Below are 26,669 nucleotides of genomic sequence, written 5' to 3'. Positions count from 1 at the left end.
AGAGCTTATTACTGATTTTTAAATTTACATTTGTGAAACTCTTGATTTGATTCATCCTTGCTTTTTTTTTTTTTAGTGTTGTTAGAAATAAATTGGAATCATGCCCTGTACATGAATTCTTTTTAAAAATTATTTCCATTGATTGGGTGAGTTTGATCCCACAGTTTTCAGCACACAAACTTTGGGGTTAGTCACTTCAGGTATGTTTAACTCAGGATGTAACGAAGATTGTGGCTCAAGAAAGTAAATGAAGTTATATATTTCTGACAGTATACTTTTATGGTCATCTTTAAACAACACTTTTCAGGAATGGCTGTTTGGCTGATTGCCAGTAACTGTACCTGCAGATCGTTTGGGAAAATGGAGGAATTGCCTTTGGGGTTTCTAATCCTACGGTGTGATTGCGGATGGTGCAGGAAGAAACATGTCAAATACATTAGACAAGGTATGGTGTGAAGCACAAAGTTGTGTTTTTCCATGGACGGGTTCTAGAAGCATTGCTCCATCTTCCTGGTTATAGCCTGGCTCTGGAAATGTGGGTGAGGGAGTCGGGCAGGAAATTTTGAGGACAACGAAAGAAGATGTGTCGCAGCCACAAGCATCTGCTTCATAGCCTTTTGGCCAGCTGAAGGAATACATTGACTTCTACCTCTCCACCCTGCTAGAGCTGTGGCTGAGCAGCTACTCAAGTCCTTCTAGAAAGCGTTACTGAGCTAATGTCCACGTGCAGACAAGACAAAACAGGTTGGGTCATTAAAATATTAAGTTGACTACGCTTATTGCAAAGGTGTTCTTTCTCAAGTTTTAAATAGCAGAAATCCTGCCATGCTCAATCCAACTGAGTTCTGTCTCACTGCAGCACCTTGCACCAGTTCAAACCACATCAGGTCTCCTTTCTCCAGTTCCACCAGCGCAAACAGAGTTGTATAATCACCACTGGACTTCTTGTTGTTTATTAGAGTCATTCTGTCCCCATTGCTGAAGACTAGTTGTCCAAGGGCAGGTCCTGGGGGAAACTCAGCACTGACAGCCACCATATAAACACCGCTGTGAGATGCCTTGAAGTAGCCATGCTCATGAGAATAACCTCCTCCATAGTTGAGGTATGTCCTGTTGAAGACCAACTGTTCCTCTTTGTCTTCAGCGTATCGCACATAAAAAGCCACTGCCATGCCTGGGGGTAAGAAAAAGGAAGAATAATGGGATGCAAATAGAATTCCATCTAATTGTAACATTTTCAAAGTGACCGTAGAAATTCTAGTGACATTCTTCCAAGCCCAGCTTGGAAATGAATATTGAGGCTTATGTCTGAGGCCAAAGATCAAGATAAATCTATCTTCCCTCCAAATTTTTCTCTGATCCAGATTTTGAGTCACAGTTTTCCCCAGTCACCTAAGGCCATCTCCACCTCCCTCTTCCATCCTTGCAAGGTCCTCAAATATATTCCATGTCATAACATCATGGTGCTGTCAGAAGCTCAGCTGTCACAAGGAATGCAATTCCTCACCATGTCAGCTGAAGTTTCTCGAGGGGCTTCTGCTCTTGGGGCAGTTTTCAATTGTTACTGATTAGTACCATGGTTCTTCAGCCATTGTGGACTGGCCATAACAGCCACCAAATTTAGAGGTGGGGGGGGGGAGCTTTCCCCAGCTGTCAGGGTGTTTGAAATGGGTATGAGTGAAGGCTGCTGGTCCTCCCCACTTCAGACAAGGTGTGGTTTCTCCGACAATTACAGTATACTGATGCTCGATGTATGGGTAAACACAACTCACAACTCTGGATGTGTGTGTGTGTGGATGGATAGATTAGATAGATAGATAGAGCTGGACTTATCCATAAGAAGATCTACCATGTCCAAAGGGGATTCTTTTTTCTGCTCCAAAAGTTGAAAAAGGGTAATATTTCCCTTTCTCGTTCTATGGAGGAGAAAGGCAAGTGTCACTAGTTTGAGATGGGCGGCAATATAAATTGAATAATTAAATAAATACAATAAAATAAAATAAATAAATAGTGCCTCTTGGAAAGAGAGAAAGCGTAGCCTGCTTCTGGGATCTGACACACAGCTCAGCCTGGAAACATCCCACCCCATGCTGCCGTCTGTCTCAGTGAAGGAGGTGGACGCCAGAAGGTGGCATTTGCTCCGCATTGCAACAAAAGGTTCTAAAATGCGATCGAGGGAGCAGTTCAGTGTGGGAAGAGAAATCAGCCAGGAGATGTCGCTGCTACAAAGCAAAATAATTTCAGAAAAAAAGAAAAACTCTTGGGACTGAGGCAGCTTCTCGAAGATCAGTTTTAGCTATTGCCATCTTGTTGGTAAGCCCCAACATTTCCAGTAAGCTACCTGGCTATTTTCCTAAGCTTTTCAAAATTCTATGTCATTGCCTCTCCATATTTAATATATAGGGATACTGAAAGGTAACCAAGGGTATGGAGTACGTTTTTCACTCGGAATCTCTGGCAAAACGTGCCTTTGTATATGGCCTTTTTCATCCCAGCATAGCAAACGGCACTTGTAGACTATTTTCAAAACACAGCGTTCTTTGTATTTGATTATATAGTTCTTGATCATTCTATTTTTCCTCTACAAACAGACACTGAAACTGAAAATGTGCATTAGTGATAATCAGATCCAGGTCCTTGACAAAATCTCCTTTTTTTAATTGAATAATTTCCCCAGCATGTGCTCTCTGGATGCACATCAATTCCTAGAATTTCCAGCCATCTTAGGCTATGTGAGGGAGATGCAGACCCATTACATCTGGGAAGACAGCAGAGTAGCAAAGAGAACCCAAGTGAATTCTTCCACATGTTCTGGTGGGTCAAGAAAAGGGAATTTGTGGCTCTAGGACAGCGTGCCCCATCCCTTTAGCAAATACAATCCGTTCCAGTTAGTGTTTCAGCAGATGAAACTTTCTAAACTGACTTATAGATGGATGGATTGAAACAAGGGGTGGGCTGACTTAGAGACCTACTCTAGTCCAGTGCTGGTCAGAAGAAACATGGTGTTTCTGATATCAAGTGAGGACATTTCTTTGGAATCCTCTGGCTGATTTTTCTTCACCTCGTCATCCACAGCCTAGTTTCTTTTTCAGAAAGGTAATCACGACAGATATACTTTTGATCATTCCTCAGCTTGGTATCTTCTAAATGGGTTGGATGCTACTCTCATTGCCTCCAAGGCCTGAAGGTAAAGGAAATGACCCAGACAGATTCAAGGCACATAGGAAACTCTAATCCACCTTGTCAGGCCAACTAGCTCAGTGTTTCCTAACCCTGGCAAAACCCAGTGTGAAATTTCACTCCCAACATTCCCAGCAATGGCTATCACAGCCATTGGTCCACAGGTCTGGTGTTGCCAAGGCTGGGAAACACAAAACACAGATTTCAATACAATCTGCTGCAATTGGCAGTGGAACTCCAAGGTTACTGAATTGTCCCAGCAAGGATCTTTGCCATCCAGAATCAAAGATTGAAAACCCAGTCTCTTTAGCTACTCATCACAGCCTGAGACAGGGAGAAGAGAATGGGAAGGGACCTGGCAGAGTGTTCATAGGTTGTGAGGATCAACCTGGATCTTGTAGGGTTGTGCCTTCTTCATATCCACACTCCTCTCTTAAGATAGCTTTCAATAGCTTTAAACAAAAGAACCCAACTTCCAAACATATTGGAGTGGCAACTGTCAAGTCATGTGCTTTGCATACAAGCAATATTTGTCTGATTTTTAACTGCTCAGGAGGAAGGGGGAGAGACACAGTTGCTGTTTATTTTTTAATATATAACAGCAATTATTAACTGCAGGAATAAAATCATACCTAGTCTGCTGAGATCTCAACACATACACACACAGATACAGTGGGGGCATGGGACAAGAACTTTAGGAAACCATGATGAGAACATTTTAAGAAATGGTTGGTTGGTTGGAAGGAACCTACCTGCCTCCAGGATTTCTGCATTTATCCTGTTTCTTCCATTCAAAGTGCCTTCTCTGTGGCCATGGACCCTTTTCTTGCCTTTCATGTTTTGCTGTCCCTGCACTTTAAGCTCCTTCCTTGTCTTTCTGCTCATCAGTAATTGAAGCTTTGCTACATCCAGGCTTACATTTGAGGCAGCCAACTCCTTACTATTTCCAAACAACTTCTGAAAGATCTCTAGATGTTCTTCAAAGTTTTGTTTGGCTGCTACAAGATCTTCCCTCACCTCCTGCACTGAAACACTGAGGAGATCGTCTAGGCTGGCCTTAGTCTGATTACAGCAGGAGTGAATATGATCCCACTGGAGTTCATATTTCTTCATCTCTTTGGTAAGGTGTCCAATTTCTCTTTTTAGGGTCATAATATCATGATATGCTGGATTGTCTAGGGCATCCTCCATGGCAGCTTCATGGTTTGGCTCCATATATGCTACTCTACTATGTTGGGGGTTGAGCTCTATTTGTTTCTCAGTATCAGGATCTTTCAAAGATTGATGAGTATGTGGGTTATTCTCATGATCTGTCTCCAAAGAGTGTATTCTCTTCTTAAGAGATTCTAATGTCATATTTTGCTTCTTGAGATTGTCTGAAATCAATTTCATGTTCATCAGTTGAAGTTGATCTGTGGGTGGAGTTAACTCTTCTTCAGAGAGGACTTCCATAATTTCCTCTCCAAGCAAGACCTCAAGTGCAGTCTCATGTCTCACTGCATCTACCATCAAAGAGTTGAAAGAACTGTTGAGATACTTGATGTGACCATGCATCTTCTCACTGGTTTTTTTTAGCACATCAACATTCTCAGACAAAGCTTCAGAATGGGTTTTTAAAAGAGACATGTCACCTTCCAGCTTCCGAGTTTCTTCTTGCTGGAAGTCCAAAGATTGATGTATAATAGGGAAAGCAGCAGCAAGATCTTTTAAACGTGCCTCCAGATGTTTTATATGTTCTCCGTGCATCTGGGTGGTGTTAGTTAACTCTTCTATATCAGTCCTTGAAGGCTGGTCTTCACAGCAGCATGCCTTCATGGACTTCCGTAGATTCCAGTGGCTTTCTTGAATACCTGCCAGAGTGTTATTAAGAGCTAAAATCTTCCTTTCTACATCTTCTCTATATTCATCTATCATGAGGTTCCCCTCTATTAATCGTATTCTGAAGTCCTCTATGTCGCGTTTTGAGTTGTCTTTTAACCTTGTGATGGAATGAGTTAGTTCTTCATAGCCTTTATGAGACTCCTGATCAAGTTTCTTTAGCTCTTGAGCATGTTTTTCCAAGGTCTGATTGAGGCTCTGAATATCTATATCAGGAAACACCTCATTCTGATTGCCTAATTTTCTTGGGAACACAGCAAAATTTCTAATTAGGACCTCAAGCTCATTATGAAGCTTATTTTGCTCTTGTCTCATGTCGGCCATACTGTTGTTTAATGCTACTAAAAAAGATTGCTGCATCTTATGGTGTCTTTTGAGCTTCAGGTCAGTATCTGCTTTGATCATAGTGAGATTGTAGTGGATGACTGCCTGTTGTAGATGGTAATGACGGTCCATTTCTCGCTTCATCTGGTCTGCCCTCAAAACGTTTGCTTGAACTTTGGATTCAAACTTTGTCCCTAGCTCTTGGAAATCTTGCCTGGGCACAGAACTCTCTCGGAATCTCTCTATGCCCTTCCGATTAGCTTCAACATTCTGCGAAAGGTTTTGGACGGCAATGGAAAGATCCTGTAGACTTTTATTGAAGCTTGCCCAGATGGGATTAAAATGTTCCTTTAGGAAACTGTTTATGTGGAGAAAGAGCATCTGCTGGACTTCTGAAATACATCACAAACCAGAAATACATTAGCATTTATTTATATGCTTGATGGATTGCCTGAGATGGTTGAGAAACAGCTCTCTTACCTAACTGGTCCTGGTTCATGCCTCTGTTTCTCTTGGTGCTGTTGAGATGAAGCACCTTCTGTAAGATTCCCAGACTGTTTGCCGCCTGATGGATATCATTCTGCAGATCTTCCAGCAGCACTTCATGACTTTGATGGGTTTCTGTAATATCTCCTGAGTCCAGCAAAGATGGCATTATTTGCAAAGAAACAAGAAAAGATAAAGACACTTCTAATATATATTAGCACGGAAGGTGAATATCCAGATATAAAAACCATGCACGCATGTTGGTAAGAGGAAGGAGGAGGAAGGAACGCTGGTCTTCCTTGCAGTAAATGGAATTTCAAAAGAGCTAGGAGCAGAGCAGAACTGCTGTCAGTCCACATGGAACACGTTTAAGAAATACATCTTCCAACAAGCAATGTAATTTACGTAGGTTGCAGGTCATTCTAAAGTCCTTGTTTGTATCATCCGTTTGTTCTGTACCCTTGAAAAAAGCATACATTCCAAAATACATTGGGCCAAACTAAAAAAAAAATTATTGACACCTGAGAGGCCTTCATCTCCACTTTGTTTACTTTTTCTTACTGCCCTCCTCTTTCATTGCTCATATTTTGGTAATGCCCAGAGATGAACAGAGATAAATCTGGGCTGTTATTTTCAGGTATAGTTTTAACTGATAATTAATGACTCGGTAGACATTGCTAATGTTGGTTTAAGCAACCACCAGCTGTTTAAAGAAAGCAGGAAGAAGCAGAAGGAGAAGAAATTATAGTCTAATATATCTGAAAGACAGCAGGTAGGATGAATGAATAAGCTGCAGAAATATTCTCCATGCATAGTATGAGAAGGTGAAGGACCACTGTGAACTTAATCACCAGCAGCTTCACAGACACAAAATCCCAGTTGTGGAACGTCCCAATGATTTAAAACGTACCATGGTTCGAGAGTGCCTCTTCCCAGGATTCTGGCTGACTGGTACCCACTGGAAACAGAGCTGGGTCTGGAAATGAATTCCATAAGACATTTATTTCCCTTATTCCTCTTTTTCCCCAGTTTATCACAGAAAAAAAAAATTAAACAGTATTTTTCATTTATGTATCATCCCAGACATTAACCCCTTTCCTAATACTAGTACATGTGCTGATGTACTACTCACAATTAAGGTAAGTTTTTCTGCTCACCCAAATAGTTCTCTTGTATTTTTGTCATGCTTACAACAGACTCATTATGAAGGTCAGGATTACCTTCATATTGTGGGGGACAACACAGTCTTGGAGCCTCAGATAAAAGCTCAGACTCTGAGAAGGACCAGTATGGAAAAGACTTTGCAATCTTCTTCTCTGCTGTCCTGCTACTTATGCCCCAAAAGAGACCTGCAGGACCTTTCTCAACAGTCTTATGTCCCTTTGGGTTCCTCAACCCTCCAGATATGTTGGACCTGACTTTGGCCAATCTGGCACAAAATCACAGAAGACTACATAAAGGTTTATCCTTACCATATTGTTCACAGTTCTTGCCCACGTAGCCTGGGCAACACTTCCAGTGTAAAAAGCTTACAACTTTTTGTTTGATCATGTAGACTGGTTTCAAAGCTGTTCTGTACCTAGAAGAAGAGGAGAGGAAAGAGTGATAGATTAGACGGAAGCTTAATCTCATACCCTGAAAGTCCTGATAAAGGACCATGGCAACATAGCAATTAGGGACCTACCAGAAGTTTTCATTAGGCAAAACCTATCTGCAAAAATACAGATGACCATGAGAGGGCAGCAAGGACTTATCCTTTTCTCTACTCCTTGGCTGACATCTAGTCTTCATCTGGATTTTTGCAGCCCAGTTATGGTCGGCTTCATTTGCTTGAGAGCCAAATGTACTCCCCACCTTCTCTGTTTCTCTAATACTTCCATGAAGGAAATAATGGCAACCTTCCAGGATAGCATTTAGAATGTGAAAATTAACTAAATAATTTGAGACTTCTTTAGTGTAATCCTGGACACAGCTATATTGATGTAAGTCCCATAGAGGTCACTTGGCCTTATCCACATGAGTTATCACTGAAATTTCAGAGCTGTTGAAACCTCTTGATTGCTTTGCTGTAGCATAAAATATGAAAAGTCATAGAATGTCAACTATCCAGATACCACTGCACAGCAAATATCATTTGACACCAGAAACTGCCTACTAAGGTAAAGGTAAAGGTTTCCCTTGACATTAAGTCCAGTCATGTCCGACTCTAGGCGGCGGTGCTCATCTCCGTTTCAAAGCCGAAGAGCCGGCGTTTGTCCGTAGACACTTCCATGTCTACTACTGCAAGTTAAATCACAGCAGCAAATAGCTTTGACAACATTGGTTGTTCTGTTCTGTTCTGTTCTGTTCTGTTCTGTTCTGTTCTGTTCTGTTCTGTTCTGTTCTGTTCTGTTCTGTTCTGTTCTGTTCTGTTCTGTTCTGGAAAAGCATCAGTAACTCCAAGATCTGCCATCTTTTCTGGCCCTGAAAGCATCATCCAAAACATAGCATCACTGACATTTTACAAGTTCTCACACATTTCATTAATACCCTACAAATACAGGGGTAAGGAAAAAATAGGAGTGTCATAGGAAGGACTTAAGAAAAATAACAATCCAAGCTAGATTATTGTTTATGAAAAATGTTTTCAAATATTGTTTTATGCTGCGTAATTCCTTCCCATAAAATGTTTTCACACATCCAAATATTTCTGTCCTATTGACCTTTACATATATGATTATTTATTTATTTATTTATTTTCTATCCCTCCTTTATTATTTTTATAAATAACTCAGTGTAGGGAACATACCTAAGACTCCTTCCTCCTCCTATTTTCCCCACAACAACAACCACCCTATGAGGTGGGTTGGACTGAGAGGGAGCAACTGGCCCACGGTCACCCAGCCGGCATTCATGCCTAAGGCGGGACTAGAACTCACGGCCTCCTGGTTTCTAGCCCAGCACCTTCTCCACTAGACCAACCTGGCTCTCTGCCAGTTGACATGCCGTGACATCCTCACACAAATGATGTAAATTTTGTATTTCAGGTCATTTGTATCAAGCAACTAATGCCTGATGTTCATCTCCTTTGCATGAGGATGTCACAATATGCAGTTCAGTCCTTGACCCCCTTGTCTCCCATAGATGGCCATAATTTGTGAAGTACTGAATTGCAATGGCTTGAGGTTCTTTTTTCATGGACTTCATGGCACTTTGGAAATAAACGCTGGAAACTTCACTTGAGCTTGACGCCCTAGGCTAAACTGTAGGATAGTGTGGCTCTTGGTTGCCTGCCCCGTGGCTGAAAGACACACCTTTCTTTGACCCTAGATCTGGCCTTGCAGAGGAAGATGAGAGCCCTCCAAGCAGAGGATGGTCCCCTGGCCTTGCAGAGGACCATCCTCTGCTTGGAGGGCTGCCAGAGAGACAGCCTCTTTTGGGTGGCATCCTCTCCCTTTGAAAAGTTGTCCCCTTCAAGGCTTAAATACGCCACAAAAAGGGACTTAGAAAAGCCCATCCAGAAGACCATTGATTGCAACCAATTCTAGGATGCCTTTAGGGGAGAGGCATTTCTCATTTTGGGCGATGTGTTAGTGACCATAAATGAGAGACAATACTAAGAAATCATCTTTGGATTCCTGGGAAATTCTGTAACGCTCTCCTGAAAATGCTTCTCTGGACATTTTGCCAGCGGCTCTCATTTTCTATCATGGGGACTAGCTGCTACAGCTGTGTGTCAATCTCTCAGCACAGCTTGAGGGTTTGCTTCTGGCCACATGCTAATGAATCAGATGGGACCGATTTACATAACCAAAGGTCTCAGTAATGAACTTACCAAATTTGGCTTTCTTGGTTCTGTGCAATGCATTCCTATTCATGTTGATCTGGGCCCTACAGCAGGGGTGATCTGGTGAGATGTGATTCCCAAAGAAGGGAAATTGCCCTAAGCTAAGACAAGTATTTACTCACCCTTGGGAAACCTTCAGGCTGCATTAGATGGGCTTCCTTGGGGAAGCCACAACTGGCCTAAGTCATGCATTTATAGGACAGGCAAGATCTTCTGTCAGCCTTTCTCAAACCGATTCCCTCCAATGCGTTAGGATTGGCAAATGTCTCCAGCCATGCCAGGAGAGACATCCAACACTTTGATCTCAACACATCTGGGAAGGCAAGTCTGCCGTAAGTGCTGTGTTGACACTGTTGGAAGTCCTGGCAAATCCAGCATGCCTCATTTGCATGTGAATTAGCATGTGAATTGAGTTGTCCCACAATGCAACTCTGAGGAAGCTGTTTGTTGCTACTCCCACTTCCTCTTTCTCTCTTCCTTCTTCTCCACCAGAAGCAAGCACACAGATGTGTGCTGCTCTCCTCCATTCTGGGCACCACGTGGTGGGCCTGGAATTCCCCTTTCTTCCACGCAGCTCTTGGCAGCTGTAGGGCTGAGAGTTTAGGGCAAACTAAGTACTTAGAGAGAAAAGAAGAACAAAGGAACTTCATATTTTTCACCAAGATGGATGTAACAGAAGCAACAATAAAGTCAGCAAGATATTCTTTTACTTATCTTAACCTAATCTGTCTAAGCATGTGATTCTTTATGCTTGGGAGGGCTGAATGTGTAAGATCCATAACCTGTGTTTCTCTGGCATGCTCACTGAAGCTATCTAAGATAATTTTATTTTTCTGTGCCAGCTTCTCCACTGTGCTATAAGCTCTGCTCCATTTTAGTGGTTCTAGCAGGCCACTGAATTGGCTTCAGACACCACAACCACCACCACCCCTTATGAAGGAAAGGTTGTGCAACATACATGACCTTCTGGCAGTCTGGAGTCCCATTTGGACATGGTTGCTGTGCCCTAATTATATATTTCTCTGTCTTGCAAACTGCAACGTACGTGGCAGGCTGAAACAGAACAGAGGAGCACCAGTTCCTGGGGGAAAAGAGAGAAATAACATGGAATTTGTCATGATTGGTCTCTGAAATCAGGCAAGCCATTCTTACAAACATATTCTCTGTCATCAATGACGAACGTTGTCCTATCACTCCTTTGCAAGACCATTCAAAAGCCTCGTTCTCTGCCTCTGGTGCACTGGTACAGACACGGTAGAAACTGCCTAACACAGGGAGAGGAGGGGACAGTGAATTGGGGTGCTGGGTCATCCAGATTAGGACTGTGTGCATCAACTCTCTCAACCTGGTTTCCTCCACATGTTTGAACTAGTTACCCAATCAATCCCAGCCAAAATATCTCAAGACCTTCAAGATGGGGAAAGCTGTTCAGTCCGGAGGGTCAGCAACTAAGCAAAATTCCAGATAAGCAATCCCCGACTTGAGATGCCAAAGACTGAGTTGCATGCAAAAACGAGAGCTTCTGCATTTAGCAATTTCTGTTTTGGGGCAGCGGGGGGGTGCCTTTGAGTCAGTCTTGACTCCTAGCAACAGCCTGGACAAGTCCCTCCTAGCAACAGCCTGGACAAATCTCCCTTGGCAAGATTTTCAGAAGTGGTTTGCCATTGCCTCCTTCCTAGGGCTGAGAGAGTGACTGGCCCAAGGTCACCCAGCTGGCTTCATGCGTAAGGTGGGACTAGAGCTCACAGTCTCCCGGTTGCTAGCCTGGTGGCTTAATCACAACACCAAACTGGTTCTTTTAGCACAGAGCCTTCTAAACTCCATGCTGGGTCCACCTCCGCCTCCACCGCAGCAGGTCCCATATGGAATGGCTCAATCTGCAAAGACTTTGTGTTAGAAGCTCACTTCACCCAAAGCATTGATGTTTTGGAAAACATGAGAAGGCAGTTCCACCCAGAATTGTCCCGGATCAGTAACTGTGACAAAGATGCCAGGAAGGTGGAGGGACTTTGTTCCCTTCCCATTGTGCTGATATAAATACTCTTTTCTCCTAAAATGGCAGGTGAGGCAAATCAAAACAGAAAACCTCACACAATGCCACAAGCCTCCAGAGAGGAACTTGGAAAGGTCGGTGGCCCTCTCCCCATGTTGCTGACGATTTGCATTGAAATTGGGTGTTGGTCTCCTAAGAATAGAAAGAACTTCACCTCTTGGAGTGGGAACAGAGGAACACAAGTTCTGATAACCTCCTTACATGGGAAAGTTTCTGCCCTGGAGCTGGAGTGGCAGAAACAATGGGAAGTGCGTAAGGCCCCCGAGGGGAAGCGGAGATCAGCCCTGAGGTGGGGCAGTGTTTGTATTTGCGGCTACATGTGAGAGAGTGCAGCTTTGCAGCAGAAGGTGGTAGCCAGGCAGCAATGAACAGCCTGGCTTGGCCTCTGCAATGAACTCTCCCCCTGAAACTTCTATTTATAATGGGTGTTTTAATGCATATCCACAGAGATGCAGATACATATACATGGTAGCATGGATCTGAACTCGAAAAAGCTAAGCCAATTCGGACTTGGTTAGTACTTGGACAGAAAATCACCCAGAAATTCCAGGGTTGTTGGCTAGACTGAGAAGTTGAAAAACTGTTGCAGAACAATGCAATGGTACAACACATCTGCCTTGTTGCCCAGAAATTGCATGGATATGTCCATATAGTCATCCTGAGTTCAGTCGAGGCAAATGTTATTCTCTTCTCTCTATCATCTATCAATCATCCATCAATCATCTATCATCTATCTATCCTATTAAAAGGAAAGGAAAATGGTCTGAATTTAAGATGGATCTGAATTTAAGACTGAAAATAATTATGGACAGAAATCCCATGCAGTGCCTTTCTTCACGTCTTGCCAATTCCCTCTAAAACAGTCCTGGAGATTTGGGCTGATTAAAACAGAAGTAAAATATGAAGTCCATTGATCCCCATCTGCATGTGTCTATCAACCATCCTCTTTCTCTCACCTCATCTTCAGGTGTGGTTAATGAAGTACTCTTGGCTGATGATGCTACCTGGGATTTGGTCAGAAATACAACCTTCTTACCAAAGAAATTCTGGTGGAAATGTCCTCAAAGAGGGAGACCCTACGGTTGCATTCATGCACTTTGCACTGCTCTGAAAATGTTTCTATGCCCATGAAGTTCTCCCCAGCGCAGCTTTATCCCCTTGACTGCTTTCTCATGCAAACAAAAATACACACGTTGCCAACTTGGCTGGCACAATTTTAATCTGAAACAGACTTTGTGTTTCGGGAAGCCCGCCAACCCCAAGCACAGGCTGGTTTTCAGGAAAAGAAAACTCCTTTCAGACAGGCCTCTCTTCCTTCAATTGTGTGGTTCTCCCTGGTGAAAACCGGCTCTTTCTCCCTGAGTCAGCAGATTGTTTTCTTTCCCTAATCCAGGTTCAAAAGTAAAAGGAGGAGGAGACACATTCCAGACTAAATACACCAAAAACTGGGCTGGCATCTCTCAGCCCAAACAAGACACAAACTAATCTGTGGTTTAGGGCTTTGAGTGTTGAGCTACAGTGGGGAAACCTTGCTTTCAAATTCCTATTCACTGTGGCTAACTTTGGATCGGTCTATACTAGTGTTCCTCAACCTTGGCAACTTTAAGATGCATGGACTTCAACTCCCAGAATTCCCAGCCAGCAATGGGCCACAAGACTAAAAATCAGACAAACAAAAATGTAAAAGTCTGAAGGGCATGTCACAATGTTCCTCCCTTTGAGGGTCACAAATCCAGGAGTAGCTTTCTTCGGAAGCATTTTTGCCTAACGCTAGAATGTGAAACCACTTTGATTAGAGCTTGTAGTGATCTCAGATAGACTACCCATTGTCCTGGCTTTCTCTGCAGTAGAGCAATGGGGGATTTCATGTTGCTTTTATCAGTTTCCAACACTTTGGAGAGTTCCTGGTACCTTCATTTATCGCCCAAGCAGCCTTGTCAGATGAGCTGACTAACTTTTCCAAAACAGGAAATTCTGATTATTATTATTATTATTATTATTATTATTATTATTACATGATAACGCATTGCATCTAAAACAAATTTTGCTCTGTGGCTTATTTCCCTCTCTTGATGAGTTGATAGTTCTTGGAGAGCATTGCTGAAATATCTATGTTAAAAGTAGAGCAATTAAGCAGGAGAAAGGAGTAAATAATGTGCTGTCAGTCTGGACACTGCTGGAGTTTAAGCTCATCCGTTACCAGCATTAATTTACAGATCCAGAATGTTTATAAGAATCTTTCCCTCAATGTTGTGAATATGCCTACTTTCTTTCTTTCTTTCTTTCTTTCTTTCTTTCTTTCTTTCTTTCTTTCTTTCTCTCTCTCTCTCTCTCTCTCAAGGCTTTTTATGACTTAGAAGGTTGGAGGTGTGCCCCCAGATAATATTAGTTCTAGAGATTAATCTGCAATGTTAAACAAATCGGTCTGATTTGTGCTTCCTGCACTAAAGGACGGGAAGAACGAGGGAAGAGGTGGAAGCAGCAAACCAGGAGAAGTTATTTCTGAGTGTTGCTGAGATCATTTCTTCAAAATAGATGTCTGTGGTGTTAGAACTCCTTCCTTGCCGGAAGAGTCTCATTAATTACAGTTCATTGAGTTACAACTCAAAAGCTTCATCCCTCCAGGACCTGTTTAAACCTGCAGTATTGATATTAGACAATAGGGTTATTCTTACATATTAGATCAGAGGTAGCCAACTTTTTCAGTCTGGGTTGTACACTTTTGAAGAGACTCTCGTAGACTCTGAAGGCACTTCCTTCCATCTTTTGGTAGTAATTTTTTCACTAAAAATGGCTCCATTCTAAATTAGCCATTTTGCCATCGAATTTCAGGGGGCTGCCCTGGGGTATCCTGGGGTGTCAACTGAAAACTGGGAAGATGCTGCTGCTCCCTGCCTCCAGGCTTTCATACATTTTTTTTTGTTGATGTCTTACCTTTGGGGCAGGGTGTGATGGGATGAAGAGAGAGGCATTTGTGACCATTTGTAAATAAATTAATATTCTGACCCTTTTCAGCCTCACGTTTCAACAACAAGCTATATGATTACACTAGAATCATTTTAAGATTCCTATGCAAAATTGCCTCTAATACCAGAGATAGTATTACAGATAGAAGTCAGGTTTTACACAAATGAGCAGATATTTGAGCAGAAGTCCATGCCCCACTTGAAAGAATATAACATTTCAGGATTCTCTTACTATATTTTGAAGTATAGAGAGGAAGGAAAATGACTTTGATGGAGATATGCAGACTCTGTTGCCAAGGCAACGAGGGGTAAAACATTTTTTAAGCCCAGAGCATCCAGATAACATTTGGAAGCAGCTCAGACAGACACCTCCCTAATTCATTGAACTATAGGAAGGAGGTACAGCAAAAGCAGACTTGCACAGTTCTGTTATTCTATCTAATCTCAATAAAAATAGTTGTAAACATCCTTGTTGGAAGTCCTGGCAAATCCAGCGTGCCTCATTAGCATGTGAATTAGCATGTAAATTGAGTTGTCCCACAATGCAACTCTGAGGAAGCTGTTTGTTGCCAGTCCTACTTACTCTTTCTCTCCTTCCTCCACCCAGGGAGAAGCAAGCATGCTGCTCTGCTCTCCATTCATCAGGGCCATGTGCTCAGGCCTTGATGAAGAATTCAGCCCCTTTCTTCCACACAGCTCTTGGCAGCCGTAGGGTTGAGAGTTTAGGGCAAAACTAAGTATTTAGAAAGAAAAGAAGAACAAAGGAACTTCATCTTTTCCAACAAAATGGATGTAACAGAACAACAAAGAATAAAGTCAGTCAGAATTCTTTTACTTATCTTAACCTAATCTGTCTAAGCGAGTGATTCTTTATGCTTGGGACGGCTGAGTGTGTAAGATCCATAACCTGTGTTTCTCTGACATGCTCACTGAAGCTGTCTAAGATAATTTTCTTTTTCCTGTGCTAACTTCTCAGCTGTGCTATAAGCTCTGCTCCCTTTCAGTGGTTCTAGCAGGCCACTAAATTGGCTTCAATCCTGTGGAGTTGATTTCACGGTCTGGTCTATCTAGTGGAGCTGACATCAGCCAGCTAATACACAGAGCCACCTAAAGGAGATCAGAAGTCATAAGATCATTCCTTGGGTGTCTCATTCCAGAGAAGGTTCAGATCTGCTCCCAGAATGAATTGACACACCCAGCAGTTTAGCTGACTCTGCCCCTGGTGCCTGTGATGGCACCAGTTCATGGCTTCCTCTTGAACTAGCTTGTGACTGGTGTCCTTACCTGGGAAACTCCTGTTCACAAGCCATGCTGGGTTTCATTCTGATCTCCATGACCAGTTGGCAAAGCTATCTCTATCATTTGGTGGTGATACTCTGATATTCTCCTTGGTCACTGATTCTGTGCAAGGGCTACAGACACAAAGCACTGAAGTTCCCATGGCATTTTAGTAACTTTCATAACCGGAACATAACCGTTCTGATTCCACTATGATATTTGAGACTTTGTTGATGGAAAGCCTCATTGTCTGGAAGTGTCCTAATAATTCTTTCCTGTACCTCTGCTTAATTCAGACACTGGTGGTAGACGTGAGGGGCAGCTTCAAAGATTTCCTGCTGCTAGAGAACTTCCTTGTATCCGGTCACATCACAAAGTTTCTTTTTTTAACATCTCCCTAATAGCCAGTCAGTGATCATGAAACCAAGAAAAATGGATAGAAATAATAGACATCCCTTATCCTCCTCCAGATATACGTTCAACCACCTGTGGTGAGATTACAGTAAACAGGATAATGCTATATATGACCTTGTATGGGAAAATGTGGACAAACTGAAATACTTTGGCCACATAATGAGAAGACAGGAGACCCTGGAGAAGATGCTGATGCTAGGGAGAGTGGAGGGCAAAAGGAAGAGGGGCCGACCAAGGGCAAGGTGGATGGATGACATTCTAGAGGTGACGGACCCGTCCCTGGGGGAGCTGGGGGTGTTGACGACCGACAGGAAGCTCTGGCGTGGGCTGGTCCATGAAGTCACGAAGAGTCGGAAGCGACTAAATGAGTAAACAACAACAACTGATTATGTTCTCACGCCTACCCTTGAGGGGCCATTTCAGCATAGGCACCACTTTCATATATGAAAGCCACATTTAGATCATCACGTTCATCTCATGTGATGAGTCCAATCAAAGGCATTTTGAAGAGTCCCACAAGCAGGAAGCCTGAGGCTTCTGCCCCTCACCCAGAATTAACTGCAGGATCTATTTGCTGTTATGGATGCCCTCTAAGATGCATGCAGCCTGGCCAGGGGAACCTAAATGAACATCCTAAAGAGTAGACCATATATCAGAAAGCTATTTTCATGCTTTGATCACCTTGCTGGATTGGAGCATGTTCCTTTAAAGCAATAAGAGACAACACAGTTAAATGCAAGCAAGAAAAGAAGGGATTATTTGGGGAAGAAGGCAAGTGACACTGGGGCCAAGAAGATGAGGAACATTTCAAGGTTATGTTTAAATGATTCCATGGGACAAGTGCCTGCCTTGTTTCATGTATCTTCTGACCTAATTCATTACTATCTTTACTACCATTTGCTTCTCTTGTGGTTGCTTTCAGGAAATGGAGCCAATGCAACAGATGATGTGAGAATCCTCAAATGAAGTTCCTGCTACTGGATCTCAAGTTGTGAAGAAGCAGGACCATCCTTTTCCTTCGAATCTCTTCCCAAAGACCAATTATAGTTTAAACCTTTGGACTGTGCCTAAACCCAGTCTAGCGTTATTGTCCATGTAATTTGGTTTGCCCACATTCTCCTCTACCTAACATGTCTTCTCTCCTTCCTTACTGTCTCCAAATAATGACTACCTGGTTGGACATTGTCTAGCTGCTGACGGCTACTGCTTTTGATGCCTGTTTCTATTAGTCTTCCTCAAGGTGGCACTCCTGTTGATTTGGACAACAGCTTCCATGCTTGCTAACCATGCCAGCTGGAGTTGATGAGAACTACTATCTGGAAGGAGATAGGTTGGAAAAAGATGCTTCAGATGATGGTGTGGATGGTTAGGTTACTGTCATTGCTTATATACTGTGTTGTATAGCTGCCTAGATTTTATGCATGCAGAATGATAGGTTTTTGGAATAAGAAAAGTATAAATAAAATGTCTCTGTGGGGCTGTTTAACAGTGAAAATCTGTAAAGAACTTCACACACTGATGATACCATAAATATAGCTTCTTTGATTACATGTGCAGAGAAAGGCAAAATTTTGTAATCAGAAATGAATAAATAATAAAGTAACCTTGGGCCTTTTTTAATGCTGGAAATCACAAAAAGTTTGCAAAGAACCACACAGGTTGATGTTAAGGGCCCCTGTTGATACTGACTAATAATTTAGAGATGAGGCAAAATTAGATACCAGGAATGGATTTTGATTTTTTGCAGACATTTTTGCATATCTAAAAAGGGAATCGTAATCTTCTGGAAGAATGGGTTTCATTGCTGTTTCTAGAGAACCATAAGAAAGCAGATGATCTCTCCCTGGTTTTGCCCATTATATCCATCAAAGAAAAGTCTGGCAGTGAGAACTCACATGTCTGAAAGTACAAAGAACAAAGCATTAGCAGCACAGACTGTAAATACAAAGAAGTGGGTCACTTCCCAGGAGTAGCCTAGCAATGAAGTGTGCTGTTATAAAACATTCATCCGTCTTTCCTCAAGACTTTTATATTTTATCAGACAGGGACCAATGGACATGCTCTGGATCTCTCTCAATTGCACTGTTTTTGGAAGCCTTGAAAATACTTTACACAGTTGTCCTTCTCTGCCCTTTAGTTCTGGAATATCACTATTAGGTAGTGGTATCAGGAAGGGGTATTAGGTATCAGGAAGGGGGGCCTACATAGTTCCTGCCATTATTTTCAGCCATTTAAACACCTGCCAAGGCCCACACCCCAGGAGGCAATTCATTGCTTACCACCAAGGCCTCTGACCTTCTTGTTACTTCTCTAACCTGCTCTAGCTTTTTGGCCAAGAAGAATGCACCAAAAATTGTTGGGAGCTACCAGAAAGAACAGCAATTGCTATCACTTGTCTGATCCCTCCTGTGCCCTCCCCCTGGGGATTTGGCCCAGAGGATGAGGGACAGCAAGCAGCGGGTAATATGGAAGAAGAGATGGTCACAACAAACGTTGTGGTTGAAGGCCTGCAAACATGGAATCAGAATTAAGGCAGTGCGTATACTGAGGTTCTCCATTCCTTGAAGGATTGCCATGTCCTGAAAAGTGGCAGTTGTGCAAAAAAAGTAGACAGAGCACTTTTACTCCACTGAAGAATTTGAGAAAACCTGTTCACGTTCCTGTCAGAGTCATTTGAGGATCTGGGACAAGGACTGGCTAATGATGGCAATCACAATTTGGCTCACCAAGTCTGCAAACCCATAATTTAGAAGTGTGAAATCCCACTGACATCAATGAAAAGTAATATGCGCTTCAGAGACACAGAAGGATCTGATTTTTCTCAGTCCATATTTCCCACCTATTTTAATCCAGTTAATGCATTTTCCTCTTTACACTGCTGCCCACTGCTGTCAGGTGCTTGATTTGTCATTCTTCCTGCATTTCTTTTTAACTGTGGGATGCCTTGATTTAAAGTCAGGAGATGAATAAATGTTCTCTAAACATTGCAAATGGCAGCCAATATGAACATTTATACTGGTCAAAAAAAAAAAATGAACAGGTAGATATCAAGTTTTGATATCAGCACATATATTGGATATAGAATGGCTAAGTAAACATCTTCTCTTAGGCAACTTCACCCTTCTGTGGAAACCAGTGAGCTACCTAGCTATGTAACAATGCCCAAATTTAGAAGGTTCCTCACTTTGTCCTGCTGTGATGCTCTGCCAACTGTTGACTTGGAAGGCTATTCAGAAGAATCCCTTATAATGACCGATTATATCCTTGTGGATAGAACACAGTGGAATCCCTAAACCACGTTTTATTACACTGCCTCTTCTACAGAGGTCTTAGAAACAGGTACACTGATCCTCTTGTGTGGAATTCTCAGGTCACACAAAACTTTTTTATGTTCAGCTACTGCTGGCTGATCAGCGCAGTCGTACATCTCCGGCAGTGGCCAAATTCCACTTTGCTGCCTTTACAATCAGAAGCCAAATTCTAAGTGAATTTGAAACACTCTGCCCCTGGATTAAAAAAAATATATAATCCTAACTGCTTATTCTCTTTTCCTTTTTTGTTTTTAGTTGGCTTTTAAACAACAACAACAACATGGTTTTTCTTTTCTTTTTAATTTTCTTTCTGCATTTTGGTCTATGTCTATTAAATTGAATAAATGAATGAAACGAAAAAGGAAAAATAAATGAATGAAACGCAAATCAATAAATCTAAGCTCTGTTCTGTTGATCTGCAGACAGCAATGGACTTTCTCAATGTCCCCATCTAAGCACAGTTTAAGCCCCTTAATCTGACTACATTGGACAGGGATGATGGATGTTACCGTCTACATATCTAGAAGGCACTAGGTAGAGAAAGGCATGGTGTTCAGTACCTCTTAAAACGTGAATGATGTGTGTGCTTTGATTATAGGTCAAAAAAGTGATGCTCTTAAGTAATTTGCCAGCTCCACCAACAATATGCAGATGGTCTCTAGCGGCATAAAGAAGTCTGAGAATCAGAGATTTAGATCCACTGTATGTCCCTAACATCTTGCTTTCGGTTTCTCAGAGGCTTACAAGAAGAAAAGATCGGCATGCTGCAGTATGTTTGCATTTACTTTATGGATATGAGATGCAGTCAAATTCTGGAATAAACAGCATCCCTTGCTAGAATAGGTATTTAAAGCCCCCAGCTCTCTTTGTAATTCCAGAATGAAGAACTGGGTGCCTTTCCAGTACACTGCAAATTGGTACAAGCGAGATGTCTTTTTGGCCAATACTTACTCATTTCTGGATTGCTGACTTCCAGGGTAAGAATCATCCACTTCTGCCTCAATATTGGAAGTTTCGTCTTGGACCGACTCCCCTCTCCAGAATTCCTCAGCTGGAGACGATGGTTGAGGAGGTGCAGGCATCTGATGAACGTGTGGCCTTTGCCTGTGATGGTGATGACCAGGATACCTTGAATGTGTGTCTGATTTCAGCAGCCCAACAGTCCCACAAATCAGTAAAATTGTAGTTAGCATCCTTCTCAACTCCTTGAGACCTCTCTGAACTTCAGATCAGTCTGTCCCTACAACCTCCCTTGTCCCATTCCTTTAACTGAAACTTGGAACAAGGAATGATACTGCTAACAAAGAGCGGAAGCTCACAGTGTTGACCCTCCCAGCTATGGTGGAAATGTCAGAGGTCAGATGACAATGTGAAATAGGTTCCTGTGTGGGAGTGCAATGGACTGGTGTGGGGGAGATGTATGGATGTGAAATGTATGGAATGAGTTGTGATTGATTCAAGGGGGCAAATCTCACTTTTGACTTGCTTCTGGACTTATCAACAAACACACAGGAACCCAGCCTTTTTTTATCAGCTGCCTTCTTGCTGGGATACAGGAAAAGGATGTTAACTTTAACTAGCAGGCAAGGAAAAGTAAATATTGAGTGCCGGAACAGATTCCCAAGATGAATATCATAGCATATCCTGGCACTTGACAGCAAGACCTTACAAGGCAAGTCTACATCTCTTAAAACGAGTCAAATCCTCTAGCCAAGGGGTCAGACGCTTTGCTAAACAAACTCTGGAGTCTGGGTCTTGTCTAAATTGCAAGCTGCCTCGAGGGCTTATAGAAGCAGGAAGGTGGAAGATAAAATTAATAATATAAATAAATCAACATGGAGCTATGTAATAGGGCATTGTTTCCCATGGTTCAACCCTGGAAGAGTAATCTACATTTGATTGTCAAAGTACTGCATGTTGTTGGTTACTATAATACTGGATTTTATGTAATTTCCTTGCAATTTTTTTAAGTTTTATTAATAAAAAGGTCTATGTCGTTTATTGCTATGCTTTCTGGCCCATAGGTTTGATTGATTTGGTTGCTTTCTTTTCCTGACACAGGGCAAGAAGGAAGAGTTTCAGTCTGGGGGGCATTGTCCTGTTTATAACATAGTATTCAGCCCCTCTTTTTCTCTTTCATAATTAAGATTGTGATTATTCATTTTGAAACAATATTATTTTCTTAATACTAATAAATGTATCTATACTTTTCTTATCTATCTATTACATCAGTGTACACTCCTGGTAGTTATCAACAATGATCATACCAAATTTAAAATATCCTCAATACAGTTAAAACTTCTATTCTAAATACAATTAAATGTTACTTTAAAATATAACAATTAATTTAGGATAATAACATCAATAAATACATCTGAAAGAACACCGATTATCATGGCCAGTAAAGAAAATGTCCTATCTCCTAGCCAGCAACATCTGTTTGTTTTTTACTGACAGTGGCCTTTGCGTCTCTTGTCCTGAAAGAAAAGACATCTCATGCTTCTCTTGGCATATCCAGCATGTGCTCAGTGTCTTCTTATCACCAACTTCCACTCCAGCCAAAATGACTCCTGAGAATCCCCAAAGGTCTTCATAGCATTTTCAGGAAACCAAAGAAAGCAAAACAAAACATCTTTGAATTGATAGTGATGTTGGAAGTGTTGACAGTGCCGTGGGCAGATGCCATGGACAGCTGGCAGAAACATTATTTTGCAGGTCAGGGTTCCAAGAATGGCTCAGGTAGAAGGACCGAGGACCAACGATCTCAAGATGAGGACTTTGGAGGTCAAAATGCAGAATTTTGAAGGCACTGCTCCCGATTGGACTTCATTGAGTAGCTTTAAACAACTGATTTTTTTCCCCCAGTTTCAGCCCCAGGAATGTAGGAATGCTGACAGTAATCTGCCTTACAGAATTGTTGTAAAGATCATGTTAATAATAATATATCTAATGACTGCAGAGCGTGCAAGATTAATTGCTGTATAAGTATTGCTCCTTTCATTCCAGTGGTTTAGGTCATAGAAAGTATCTTCTGGATGGGAGGGAAGAAAGGAAGGAAGGAAGGAAGGGAGGGAGGGAGGGAGCCAATGGCCATTGAGAGAATGAGGAGTCCCAAACATTACAGGTTCAGAAATCAGCTTCTTTTAAATCTTAGTTTTCATTGCTAAATAACAACAAATCCTTTCTATTTTAAATTATGTAGATATTAAAAAAGCACCTGATATGTCAGTAAGAGAAGCAGCATTTCTACTGACTGAGATGCTCCGCAAAGTCCTTTGGCAAAATTCAAAGACATGACACTCAAAAGTTAACAGTGAAGAGTAATTTCTCCAAAATAAGACCACTGTGGCACTAAGGGTTGCCAATCAGTGCAAAATTTTGGATGCCCTCAGCACATACTGGGTTTTTTAAACAGAGGGCACAGACATCCCTCTTTAAATAAACACTAAAACCTAATTTTATTTCCTAAAACTCCTTTACATGCTCAAATACAATTTTAGCTCAGGAATGGAGGCATTTCATTAAGTGCATTGTATTATACATCCTAAAGTATGTTTTCTTAACTCAACAAACTCTTAACTCCTTTCCTCCAGTGGAAGGAAAATAAAGGATAATTTCTATAATTAGGTTTTATAGAAAATCCAATGTAAGTTGCTTTAGGAAGCAAACACCCTCCTGTTTCATGCATGTATACACTCATCCAAAAATAGATAAACCATCTACAGAAGCCTCTGAGATCTGAACTTCAAAGACAGCCGTCACTTCCTTCTTGGGGTCCTTCACTCCAGAAGCAGGGCGATATCAGAACAGGGTTCCCTAACAATATGGATCTTTTTAAGAGCACAGATGAGGTAGAGCCATTTAGTACTTGGAACTGTGGGAGTCCATGCTAGACTGGAAGGCAGCGATGGTGAACCGCTTTCCTATGGTCCTCAGAAGTCATGTTTAGCTTTGGAAGACTTTACCTCAATATCTCCAGTTTTCCATCCAACAAAAAGGCATTTGCTGTGAATCACAGACTGGCCAGTCTGACTGGTATCCAGGAAGGCTGCAGAGAGGTCACAAAGTCATTCTGGAAGCACCTTGAGAGCAATATGGTAATTACCAGAAGCCAGAACAAGTGTTCCCATATTGACATTTTTTTCAATGAGCAACCACAGCAGGTGACAGTCTCAGCTGATTCCAAAAGCTAAGCAGGGACAGGTATTTGATGGGAGACACCAGAAAAATCACAGGAAGTCAACATTTCAGAAAGTGGAACTGGCAAATCAATTCCAAGCAGTACCTGCCTGTGAAGTCACCAGGAGTCATGTTCAGCTTGAAGAGGACTTTGGACTTCAACTCGTGCAACCAATGTCCAGCCTGGCTGGGGATGATGGGAATTGCAGTGCAATGCATCCAGGAGGTGCCAGGCTGGAGAAGGCTACCTTAGCCAGCTTTATTTCTGCCCCTTCACATGTCAGTTTACAATATAGCCCAGAGCCTGACTTAGCATGTTCTTGAGGGCTGTAGCAAAGTGCATTTAGCAAAGCACACTCTGACAATCATCTTTTAGAAGATGAACCAAGGGAGGTATAGTGAAGGCTGAGCATCCAAAGTCAAATACTGAAGAAACAGAGCCTTTCCAAGCCATGTTTTTTTAGGAAAAGGAAATTAATGGTGCAATAAACTGAACGGAGCTGTCAGTTTCTTATTAGGAAGGGAATGCAATGCAGAAGTGAACCTAAACTTAGCATGAATCAAATTAATGAAGGGGTTGACTAAATTAAGCACAGCTCAATTAAATTTGATTCAAGGGTGTCCATTTCAAAAGTATCCTTTAATAAGGTTGCTGCTAATTTGTTTACATAGGCAGAATTAAAGTGCAAAAAAGAATGGAAGATTAACTAAGACTGTAAGGTTAAAATTAAATTGGCCAATACATGCCGACTGATGTGTCAGTGTATAATTTACTCCATTTTTAAAAAAAATTCTCTGAGAGTAAAGGTGACCTCTGTTGGTGTCTTCCCCAATTTTGTCCCTACAACAACAACCCTGTATGGCAGGATGAACCAAGAGGAAGTAACTGGTCCAATCTGCATCTCCTGCTTCCAGCCCAACACTTCAACATTATGCTATTCAACAGATTAACACTTTAATAAAATGCCATCACTTATTTCAGGGGGACAAACTTTTCCAGATGCAGCAGCCCTGATTGAGTTTTATCCGATTCAATAAAAGTTCAAAAGACAAGAAATGTTTAAATAAAATGGGAAAACAGAAGCAAAGAATGTGGGACGAGAGGACATCAATTCTCAGCCAAGGGCTGGCCCTTGGAAACAATGGGATTTAGGGAAGGTTAAAAGCGGGGTGGTATGTGTGTGTGCAAGGAATCAAAAATAAGATTGGGGACTTCTAAAAGGTTTGTTCTGAGGATAATTTATAAAAACATAAAGCAGGCATTTGAAAGAAGAGATGCAAAAAATAGTGACTACATGACACGGTCACCATGGTTATTAAAGATGAGGGGAAATAGAACAACCACTGAGAACACTGCATTTTAATTAACCTTTTGGCACTATTAACTGAACTGCAGCTCAGTTCAGTTAATATGTCAACTGCATTTTATATGTAAAAAAGGGTGGGACTTTGATCACACAGTCACCATTTTGCCTATATGACCAGTGGCCATACTGTGGCCCTTGGAATTAAATTATTGGGACCCTCCATGCCTAACAGAAACCAGCCAGCTATTGGTGGGCAACGTTTCAATGACAGGGAAGGAAAGTGGGTGGGGCAAACATTCCCAACTCTGCTGAACCTTTACAGAGGTTTTGGTGCGCTTTTCATGTGCTGTTCCATTTCACTCTTGCGGGTTGCACATAAAAGGGTCCAGTGCTGTTACAGGCCTGACATCTCCCAGGTCCATCCCATGCTGGGCAATTTAGAGAAGCCAGCCGAGGTCAGCAGGGGAAGGGAGATTGCAAGAAAAAGAAAATCCATTCGCCCTAATTGAGAACTGGTCAATAGCAATATGTCAATTACTACAATGCAGCACTAATTTCAGCATAATCAATATTTTATTTATTCATTGCAGTGATGATCAGTGAGGATTCCCTTCCTGGTGTCCAAAAACAAAACCACCCTTCTCCGCAAGGTGGCCAATGATCTGCATTTTCAAATGTGACTGGCTTTAAAAACCCTCAATGTGACCAGTCTGAATGCCTGGCCCACAAATCTAGAATGGGCAGTCACACCCCATTATCAAATTCCTATTGACTTGCATGACCTTGGACTTCAGGGACCCTCCAAGGCAAGATGAACGTTCAGTGGAGAACTCAAGTGGGTGTATCTCGGTCTCTCCTGTCTATCTGAAAGACTCCAGGAGATGCTGCAATGTAAAGGAGGGAAGTACCTTGCCTCATCTGCAATGTTCAAGTATGGTTTTGTTGCTTTTATCTATGGTTGAAACTGGCTTTCTGTTGCATCAGGCTCTCTCAATTGTTTCTCTCTGTTAATTGGAGATCTTCATCCCAGGTGGCATCTCAATGATGCAAGGGCCTCTTCATGCAATAACATGCTAGCTTTAGCATCGCATTTGCCTTACCTAATTTTTCCCGGGGAAACTCTATCTATGTGATCACTAACAGCCAACACGGACTTGATGGCACATAATCAATCAATCACATAACTTTATTTAGAGGCACTTGCTTGCATAAGGACCTCATTTGTTCTCTTGCCACACCTGTTTCTTTTGTACAAAACCTGTACCTTCTTGTCAGCTCTACTGAATTATTTGATCTTCCATCCAAAAATGGAGCAAAAGCAGTAAGTCATCCTTTATTTATTTAATGAATTGATACAAAAGCTCTGCTTGCTCTCCCTTTAGAAATCATCTTTTCTGCAAAATTCTAGACCAGGAAGACGTGGCTTGCAGTCACAGTGGAAGGCTACATGTCCTAGCTGTGGCCCAG

General features: G+C 41.9%; 1 protein-coding gene across 1 annotated transcript; it reads right to left on the bottom strand.

Annotated features, from left to right (window-relative positions):
* Window positions 1–784: 784 nt before the first annotated feature.
* On the bottom strand, window positions 785–20,982 carry MMRN2 (multimerin 2). Its single transcript, XM_063307738.1, has 7 exons — window positions 20,668–20,982; window positions 10,653–10,775; window positions 7,341–7,447; window positions 6,779–6,844; window positions 5,863–6,015; window positions 3,933–5,774; window positions 785–1,174 (listed from the first exon to the last, which is right to left on the bottom strand). Exons 1-7 carry the CDS (start codon window positions 20,907–20,909, stop codon window positions 798–800), a joined length of 2,910 nt encoding a protein of 969 aa, XP_063163808.1. The 5' UTR covers window positions 20,910–20,982; the 3' UTR covers window positions 785–797.
* Between the last annotated feature and the right edge of the window lie 5,687 nt (window positions 20,983–26,669).

This window comes from Candoia aspera, chromosome 6 (genome assembly GCF_035149785.1).
Source record: "Candoia aspera isolate rCanAsp1 chromosome 6, rCanAsp1.hap2, whole genome shotgun sequence".
Classification (NCBI taxonomy): domain Eukaryota; kingdom Metazoa; phylum Chordata; class Lepidosauria; order Squamata; family Boidae; genus Candoia; species Candoia aspera.
This window is presented reverse-complemented; position numbering and strand designations above follow the sequence as displayed.